Source organism: Parus major, chromosome Z (genome assembly GCF_001522545.3).
Source record: "Parus major isolate Abel chromosome Z, Parus_major1.1, whole genome shotgun sequence".
In the NCBI taxonomy this organism is placed as follows: Eukaryota; Metazoa; Chordata; class Aves; order Passeriformes; family Paridae; genus Parus; species Parus major.
This window is the reverse complement of record NC_031799.1, coordinates 15,644,851-15,654,962: the sequence shown is the minus strand read 5'-3', so window position 1 is coordinate 15,654,962 and position 10,112 is coordinate 15,644,851. Positions and strand designations below refer to the sequence as shown.

General features: G+C 39.3%; 1 protein-coding gene across 5 annotated transcripts in view; it reads right to left on the bottom strand.

The window, feature by feature from the left end:
* Positions 1 to 10,112, bottom strand: part of ITGA2 (integrin subunit alpha 2) — a 68,427-nt gene that overhangs the window by 3,200 nt on the left and 55,115 nt on the right. For 4 of the 5 annotated variants that reach the window (XM_015652895.2, XM_033520609.1, XM_033520611.1 and 1 more), the window contains 6 exons: positions 8,070 to 8,172; positions 7,170 to 7,280; positions 6,583 to 6,687; positions 6,160 to 6,273; positions 3,894 to 3,983; positions 510 to 626 (listed from right to left, as the gene is read on the bottom strand). In XM_015652895.2, the coding sequence (XP_015508381.1) occupies positions 510 to 626; positions 3,894 to 3,983; positions 6,160 to 6,273; positions 6,583 to 6,687; positions 7,170 to 7,280; positions 8,070 to 8,172 (640 nt within the window). Of the gene's footprint in view, positions 1 to 509; positions 627 to 3,893; positions 3,984 to 4,991; positions 5,505 to 6,159; positions 6,274 to 6,582; positions 6,688 to 7,169; positions 7,281 to 8,069; positions 8,173 to 10,112 lie in introns of those variants that run through there. The other variant, XM_033520612.1, reaches the window with a different exon arrangement.

Here is a 10,112-nt window from a genome sequence, read left to right as displayed (position 1 = left end):
GCAGAGATACAGGCATTTCCATGATGCCTAGGAGCACTTCAAACACCAATGCCCTGGCATACAGAAAAACATCCCCTTTTTCCATGTAACCTTTGTAATTTACTTTTTGTCCTTGCCCTTTCTTTTATCTATTCTTTTATCTGGTCAATATATATCCTCTCCCACCTTGTTTGTAATCCCCACCCTTGTCCACTGGGAATAGCATGGGTTTTCAGAGTGCAGCTGGGATATTATGGAAGAAGGCAGTGTTGAAAGGAAAAAGTAAATGCCACAGCTCCTGTTTTGAATGATTGGCAGCTCATTTATCATCTTCATGTTGCCAGTTTCTATGAGGACCCATTTCATAAACCCTTTTAAAATATGTCAAGGGTATAATGCCAATGCAGTATTATTCATACCGCTGAACTGCAGATGTGGTTTTATCTTACACTAGAGAAGAGGTGTTCCAGAGAAAATAACCCAAACGTATTTATCCCTTTTTTGTTTTAAGAGTGTAAGTACCTACTTACTTTCCACAAAACAGCAACCAGTACCAACAGCAAGAGGAGTCCAGCCAATATGCTGCCAATCACAACACCTACTGGCACCTCAGCCTTCTCATCCGGCTTCATTATTGTAACTGGGATCTGAGAGCAGAGAGATTGTGTCTTAGGAGTTAATGTTAACTGCAAATAACAGGATTTGTAAACCAAAGATAAAGAATGCCTGGAATACGCATATTCCAGGATCAATGACTGGAACACACCGAGCAATTACAGCCCTTTCACTGGTGCCCATGGGTGCCTGGTTGCACTGTGGCACACAGCAGTGCCAGCTATGGACTAGAGGCCCTCATCACTCTTGGCCATATACAACAGGCAGAGAACCAATCTCTCCTGCCAGCTGCCTCTCCATTAACAGGAGGCCTTTCAGAGGCTCCACACACCATTACTGTGTAAACCAGCCATATTTACATGAATGTTTACATGAATGCAGCCTGGTGTACAGCCCCAAAATCAGACTGCTGGAGAAGAACTACTTTTCACCAAGCATTGTCAGAGCCTGTTATCTCTGCTGGGCAGCTGTAGGAGGCAGTACTAATCACTGAAGCCAGACACCATCACATCTGCTGAAATTCCAGTCCTCCTGCTGGGCAGGTACTTCAGGCTCCTTTGCCTGCTGTTCCTACCGTCTATGAAACCACTAATGACTACAGATCTCAAGGTGATCTGTGTTCTCCTGGGTCAACTGAATGAATTTGCTGCAAGATGTATGGGTCAAACAGGAGCACCTCTAGCACACCTACATTTCCTGAACCACAAACAGTACAAACAGAGAGCTCCCAGAAGAGCAAACAGTGTCTGGAAGTTAGTTTTCAGGTGATACCCTATCTAGCTGGATTAGGTATAACCAAATATATAATTACATATAACAGAGTTTCTCGGGGAGACATTGCTGCAATATTTATGAACTGTCAAATTTTTGGATTTAATCTTGGAACGACATGCAGTTAGCTGAAAGGTTTTTTTCCTTCCTGAAACATGATAAAACAAATCACACTAGTTTATTTTCTCAGGGTGGTTGTTCAGTGCATTTGTCTGGAGTAATTTAATCTTAAGCTTTCTGGGAAACTTGCACTGGACTGACATTTCAGTGATTTAAGTCATTTCTTTTGGAAAGCTCCAATGTTGTGCTAGGTGTGGTTATGTGTATTCATTTCACCAAGGCAGGATGGCTTTGTGTATTTTCTAACTGAAAGGCCATAATGATGATTCTAGCAGGTTAACATTCTGGCCTCCAGCTGGCAGTCCTTTCCAACTTGGAAAAAAATGTGAAAGCTTTTACGTAAAAATACCTAAGCATCTTCCTAACATAGCATCACAAGGAAATATTAATTTATTTGGCTAAACAGCAATCCAGTTCATCCAGTGTAAAAAGCCAATTTAATATATGCAGTTTGCCTAGTAATGCTTTCTGCATTAGATTAACAGTGAAGTGGCACTTGGAAAGGAAAATTGATGCCCAAGAACAAATTATCTTTCCTGAAGTTAAGCTATGGTCAATAACACACCATGAGACTGGGATTCAACTCATCTGGTGTTACATCTACAACACAGTTCCTTGACTCCCAAAGGAGGACAGGCTTTTTAAAGAGCCTAATTCAACCTAGTTATTTTCAGGATCTTCTTTAGGATGAGATGAACTGCATTTCAGAAATACCTGTTCTTTCCAGGGTCTAGGGTTTAAGAATGTGGATGACTAATGCAGATATTAAATTGGATGAATCCTACCACATCCATCTACATTAACAGAGAAGTAAGTAGGGAAATAAGCTCTGTTTGCTTCTGCACTGTCCTGTCCTCAAGGAAGTGTGAAGGGCACTTCACAACCATCCCTGTTGGCCTGACAAGAAGTGCATTGCTGGGCACTGACTCCAACTGTCAAACTGTCTGCTGAAAGGAGAAAGTACCTCCACAACCTGGCACATTTACCAAGACTTCTCACAGAGCAATAGGTCACTGAGTAAAGATCAGACTGGAAGTCACCAAAAGCCTGCCTCAAAGGTGCCTCAGAAGTCCCAGCTGCACATGTGCCAATGGCTGGGGGAGGAATTAACTTTTACTTGTCAACTATCATTTGAATAATTAAATTCTAGTTCTCCTGAAATTGCCAACAGAACTTCTGGTAATGTATATTTGGCAGTACCATGCTTCAAATGTGGAAAAATACTTACTAATAAATGGTTTAGGAGCTTACCTAAGAAGCTTGTGCAATTACCTGGAATATTTGCATTGTATAGTAATGAGTTTCATCTCCTAATAGAAATACCATGCCAAATTGAAGCACTTAAAACACTTACTGGCAAGTAATTTTTCTGTGAAAACATACTTCCTTTGTACTTCAAGCACTGGAGGATTTCCTGATTACAAAACAGCTTATTTAGAGGTTCTTCACAAGAAATAGAGTGATTAATGAGAAACCAATGATTAAAAATGGCATTGGATGATGATTGTATCACTCAGTGAGAGAGATCAATCTGTAACTGCTTTTGTATGTTTCATTGAATTCTCTATTACCTGTGAAAGGGCTATGCTGCACATTCTTACAGATATTTGACTCATTTATTAATTTGCATTTTGCTCTTTAATAGCCTTGGTTATTTTATGGATAAAACAGGCTATTATGTCCTGTAAAAATAAATCTGAAGTTAGTACTGCAAATGGAAGTGTGTTCCTCTCAAGACAGACTAAGAGAAAAAAAAAGGCGTCCTCTTTTATTACAACAGTACCACAGCACTACTGTATTCTTCCAGTGTTCTTTTATGTTTGTATACAGCAAATAGAAAGCTTGGAAGAAGAATTCTGTACTAATAAAGCAGTGGTGGAGACTTCTCTTGAGATTAGCTGTGTCCACATTGTCCATATGACAGCTATTACAAATGCTAAAAATATTCCACATTCCTTTACAAATGAGATTATTTTCTGGAGACTTTTGCCAAACATTTGTTTAGAAACATCAAACCATACACTTATAGAAGTAAGTAAGACTATAAATCAGATTTGTGAACATGTTTCCCAGAGCTCAAGAAGCTCCCATTGGAGCAAGAAGTCCAAATTTTTATCTTTTCATGAACAGAAAGCTATCTGAATTTCAGAAATTTCTAGCTGACTTTTTCTCAGAGTTCTACAATTTATTTGAGACTGACAGGTTTTAACTATGTCTGGTTTATATAGAAGTGGACTGAAATTAAAACATTTTAATAACTTAAGGGAGTTGTATAAAGTCAGAAGGAGACATTAGTTCAACATAATCAAGTTGCTATGTACTCCTAAAGGACACTGAAAATAAAGTACTATCATTTTAATACAGTCAAAGATAGAGAAGTTAAGAAAATATACTTAACTATCACTTACAGTTAGGGTATTCTCTCCAATTATAAATAACTCAGGGTTATGTGTATCAATTTTTGCTTCTGCAGAGAGTTGCAATGTCTGGAAAATTAACTGAAAGAGAAAATTAAAACAACTGTAAAGCTCTGTTATAGGGCAACTTGATTAAAATGCAGATATCCTAAAATGATTCTATTGCCTTGAAATGAAGACTTCACAGCCAGAAAAGAAATTTACAGTATTAAGAAAATTAAAATTATTTTTATATTTTTCCCTGGCCAACATGTCAATCAAAGTAACAATATATTAGTAATCCACTTAGCAATGACATTGAGGAACTGGTTTTTCTTTTTCTGTAATATACAGTTCAAGCAAAACAGAAGGAATTATTTACGTAACCCTTTTTATAGTTATTTCAAAGCTGTCACTACTGCTAGCAGGGAAGAGATGGGGAAAAGAGCAGTGAGAAAAGGAGACACAGCAACAAAGGACAGATGGGAATATATCTCTGGCCTTTGAGAGAAATGGAAACTGGATGTTCTTTTACTTCCTCCCGCCCTCACTTCTATCCAATTCTTCTGTTTTTCCTCATTTATTTTTTCCTTTCATGATATGTTCCTCTCCTCGTCTCAAATTCTGACATAGCTCTCTCAGTTTAAACAGAGAAGATGACAAAAATCTTAAGCCAATTTCTATTTGAAAAGGGACCTTGTGCCAGACCCCACTTCCCTTTGTGGATGTACTGGGAAGAGAGGTGAAAGCTGTGTAGATGCTGACAATTCACTGCTGCTCCTCTACAGCACCACAAGGAATGGCCTCAGGTTCATGGGAGCACAGGACCACTCTCCAGCTGAGCCAAAGGCAATGCCTGCTCTGTCATTTTGCCTCCTCAGGCATTTCTCTGTGGCAGGGCCAGGTACCATGGGCAGCTGTGGGTCTGCAGTGGCCAACACACCAAACTGACTGTCTCGGCAGTGTGAGTTATTGCATCCCTGCACTGTGACCATCTGCCCAAGTGGTGTGTCCTGCACACCTAAAAGTTTAGAAACACAGCTGGGCACTATTCAAAGCCCCTCAATTCCTAAACACATCTTTTCTTTGCTTATCAGGTACTGCCAAGCCTGATATCCTTCTTGGACAGTGGCTGATTGCTACTAAATTAAAAGGCTGATTATGTTCATGACTGAGCAAGTGCTTGCAAGATTATTTGTGCTGAATTTCGACAATCAAATAGAAAATTACAAAATGGAGGAGAACTGTGACATATGAACTTTCCTTCCCATTGGCCAGTGATGGTAAACAAACCATTCCCACTCACTTTCTTGTGAGGGCACTAACCTTTTGTTCAGGTCTCTACCTTCTAACAGCACTAACAAATGGTCTTGACCCAGCTGATTAGAAATATACGAACTCCAAAGACAGACAGATGCTTTTTGTCACCCACTTCCACAACACATTTAACAATATCAACCTGACCTTTTCCTTTTAAGAGCTGAATGCTGGAGCTGACAAGAGCCCGGCTGTTAAATGTCAATACCTGCCACAAGAATCGCCAGACACACTAAGGAGACTGCGTCATGTTCCTGACATGTTAGGCAAATCCAGGACTCCAAGATCGTTTGGTTGGTTGCCTAGCTAAAAAGCAAACATGGTCTAACTTCAAAAGTCTGGTAACTCATGATGAGTTATATTCTGGAGGACACATGGTGATTGAAAATAGGCTGAGATATTGATGGATATTTTAAGCATCCTGTAGGTCTCTAAGCAAGGACTGATTCTTTGACACCTACTCTAATAAACACAAAAAATCAATTAAAGACACTTTCCACACTTTATATATCAAATAAAACTGGCAGTACTAACAGGGTTTTGGTATTTTGATGTGATTTAAAATGATCACGATGTAGGCTGTGATGTTCAAAAACTAAAAGCATGATTATTTTACAGGCTATGATGATACTGTGCTCTGCTGTCCTATGATGAGTTTTGTGGAAACTGTAGTTCCCTTAGAAATGAATCTAGCAGATGTCAGAAATGTTTTTTTCAGCTGTGAAGGTTGCATTATCACAGCATATTCTTCGATTCTGTGCTGGACTGAAGTTTTACCAGCTCCATTATGCAGCCTCACTACTTTTAGGTTCAAGTTTTCAATCTGGGAAAATACAAACCAATAAAAAGTCAAGGAAGGTCTTTCTCTACTGTAAGGTATCTGTACTGAACTTTGAAAAATATCAGGAGTTTGCAAATACTTGAGTACTGGATCCTCCATAAAGATGCAGCTGATACTCACGGAAGCAAAGGTTCCATTCCAGATTTGGGTGGACACGTTCACAAAGTACTCTCCCTTCAGTGTAATATCTTCCAGTTTGCATGTGATGGTACTGCACTTCACGTTCTTACAGGTCTTCCAGGTGAAACAGCAAGAAGGGGCAACAGCATGTATTAAAAACACACTTTAAAAAATGTTCTTGCAACATCCAGACTTTTTGCCCTTGCCTTTCCTGTTCTCTGCATACAAATTGAGTGCCTGCAAGCTGTGCTAAAGCAGACACAGTGTCTGTGAGAACATCCATAGGCTGAGCTCCTGCTCTATAAATGAGGAATGTCACCCCATCACAGCTGTCCTCACAAGTACAGCAATGGGCACAGAAGGTCAGCTCTGCTTCCCTCAGCTCAGAAGGTCCTGCTTACTGCAGCCCTGGGTTTTACTCACCAGTTCTTTGGAAGTTCTGAAGTTCTCTTTTATGAAAGATGGAGAATAAGGTCTTTTCCCAATTTGCAGTGGATTTATCTGAGCGTCACAAGTAACACCTTTGGCCTAGGAGAGATGAGAGGAATAAGACTGGATGACATACTACTTGTGAGTTTATAAGCATCATCATAATATATATTTCTGGGCTGTAAAAGGCTAGAATGTGAATACTGAGTTCTTTAGGAAACTAAGAATATGTGGCTTTGGTTAGAAGTAAATAATTCTTAAGACACACCTTTTTTTTTTCTTTCTTTTTTTTTTTTTTTTTCACCCTAGATTGACCTGAAGGGTTTTTACTCAGCTAAAAACTTCATTTTTACTATAATTTTCCCAGGGACTTGCTGAAAGACCTAATTGAAGAGATCCAGATACTCCACAGCTTCCAAGTAATAGGCTAGTGTAGACCACTTCTGGCATTGTGGTCCCCCCTTTATGAGGAAGGGACAAGGAGAAAAAGCATAGATTCTCTTAAACTAAGCCATAATCTTGGGGAGATAATTGATGTTTATAGTACTGATAAGTCCCTGAAACACAGTTCAGTTCTATACCTCATCTGTGCTGACTGCAGTCAGGTACATTAGTGGATTGCCTTTGCTGGTCAGTGCTGGAAGACTGATTGTTACAGATGCCACCTTTACTGGAATACTTCCTGTTGTTACCTGCAAAGCAAAAAGCTCAGGAGTTACTTCAGGTAGCTATGCATAAATTATCTGATACAGCAAGAAAATTAGAAATAATGGATAAGTATGGAGCAACTGGGCTCCTTTTACATCAGCATTTTTTTATTAAGACACTGGGGTAGTAATTTTGTGAATAGTAAAGCAGAAAGTGTACTGTATAGCTCCAGGTTCCTGTCTGTTTACTTAGCAAAGTTCATATTAATTGCATGAAATATGTTTTGAAAAGCAAATATTCTGCCATGGCAAATAGGCCTATTTAGTCCTTTGGAGTAGCAGTTACAGGAATGGAAATGGAATGTAATTTAAGTTTCTTCCACGTTGCATATTTGGATCTAAGTTTTTTTCTGTGTTACGTAATAAGCACCGTGATTTGGCTAGTTCTTGCATAACGTTTGAGCCCTTAACCCTTGCCAAACTTGAAGTTTCAAAATCCAAGCCTGCAAAGACTTGTTTTTCTTTATCAAGTTGTCAGGAGACTCTGTGAAAAAAAACAGTCTAAGTTGGCCTAAAGTTAAGCATTAACCATCTTCTAAATAAATACACAGTGCAGAATCAATCCCTCCCCCACTGTACTTGTGCAAATGTCATCTTTAACCTTATGAAGACTCCAAGAACCTATGCTATTCGTAATTTTTTTCCTTACTTGACCTATTCAAAAGCCTCAAAAATTAGACAATGAAAACAGAAACAAGTTTTTTTTTTAAAACTAGTTTTGGGAGCAGGCTATAGAGGGAGCTTCTTGAACCAGAACAAAACAGACTTACTAACCTTAACTGAGAAGTTGAACGTGGGGCCAATATCTTCAAAATTATTCACAGTGGAAGGAATGTTATGACCAGAGTATACTTCATAAAAGTTGATGTTGGCAAGCCTGGTTAACAACCATAAAACAATACATTTCAACTTGGCAGCTGCTTTGAAAACATATGTTACTGGATATGGCTTTGTGAAACAGGTCAGAAGTACAGACAGAGAAAAGTCAGTCACTTAGATTGTTGTTTGAATTTTATGAAGTTAGTTAAGAAAATGCTGTACTGAAGCCCAGAGCTGGAAGAAACTTGTGAAATTAAGACAAGACAGTTGTACAGGATACAGGCACTCTCAGGATTCTAGGCCTTGCATTATTTCAGGGCCATACTGCAAATTCCTCCTCTGCACACAAACTGCAACGTTTGACTTGCAGTCATCTTTTGCTTCAGAAAGGGCCTTCCTGTCTCCCGTGGTACATCTGTAAGTGGCTGGGTGTGGAAACACAGGCATCACCCTGCTTTATGTCCATGGTACATATCACATAGCCCTCACAGTCCTCTTTGGGGATGGAAGAACATGTGCAAGGAGCTGTGGCTGCTTTTGGAACTCAGTTAGTCAGAGTCACACTCAAAGGCAAGGAAAACATCCCTGTGCAGTGCATCACACCCACTGCCTGCTACCTGTGAGCAGCTTCTCTGCCAAACCATCCCAGAACTGTCTGTTCTTCATCATTAGCTTTCATTAGAAGGCTAATCTGAGCAGTCAAAAAGCAAGCTGGTTAGTTAACAAGAAACAGGGGCTATTACAACTCCTTCATCAGCTCTTCCTGTTAGACAAGGAATCTATCATCTTTACCGCTATCCCTGTTTAATCTGGGTAACATCTGTGCATACAATCCCAATTTAATGTGTGTGCAGTCTCACAGATGTGATTCCTGATCAGTTGTGATTCTCCATACTACACTGTGGATCCTTTTTGATCCTCCGCACTTGCTCCCATGGGCCCTTTCCTTGAAGGGCTTGCTCATAAGTACTCCAAAGAAAACAAACATGACATTTTTGCTTCCTTACTGCTGAAGACTACAGTCCTTCCAAGATGCACAGTATCAGCTTCCTTGTTCTTTCAGAAGTCTCTGGTAAGACATACTGCTACATGTTCTCCTAGAAACTCAGGAAATGATCCCTAGAAAGACTTCACTTTAGCAAAACAATACTTTTTCCTCAATCCTTGTATTTTAAGGGATTACTTCTTGGCTGCATTACCTGCCTCAGGACTGAACTAATTCCAGGTAAATACTTCCTAAGCCAAGTTATGCCATGGCTTAATAAGCATTTTATTTAATTCTTTAAAATTTATTATCTCCAAGAATAACTAACCGTTTTCTGGCTGTAGGTTTTCCTTCATTACTTGATGTGCATATGAAATTCCATTTTCTCATATTCAGAAGATGTCACTGAATTCAAACCCTGTTTTCCCTTGAATAACTTTTATAGACTCCATGCCTTGCTTCTTCTGAAGCATTTAATTTCAGTTCATATTTCTCAGCTAATTAAACCTGCTGATTCAAGTTTACACCATCTGAATTTCCTAAGAGGTAAGCCCTCTGTACAGATGCTTGTGCAGTCTCTGCTGCTTCTGGCAAAGTCTCATGCAACTTTCTCAATGAGGTGAAAGAACTTGCAACACTGACTCAAATGCTTCTCTGCATTTAAAATAGTCTCAAAAATTCTGCATGACTCCAGGACTGGTGCACCTAGCCATGATGCAGGCCCTCTAATATTCTGAAACTTCTTCTGCAAAGAAGGTTATGACACTAATCTCCTGTACTGTCATCCCTATTCCAGCTCATCCTACACAGCAGCCAACAGTTCCTGTAGCTATGGTAATCTCTGCATATTAATTTCTGGGATCCATTATTGCTCTGCATCTTGAAGCAGCTCCTTATCTTTTAAAGTTCTGTTATCCTCTAAATATCTACTGGGTTTTTTTATATCCATTTACTAATTTTTGAACACTTTGGTATGCAAAAGCATTTTTTCACCAAGAATTGGTGATTGTTGA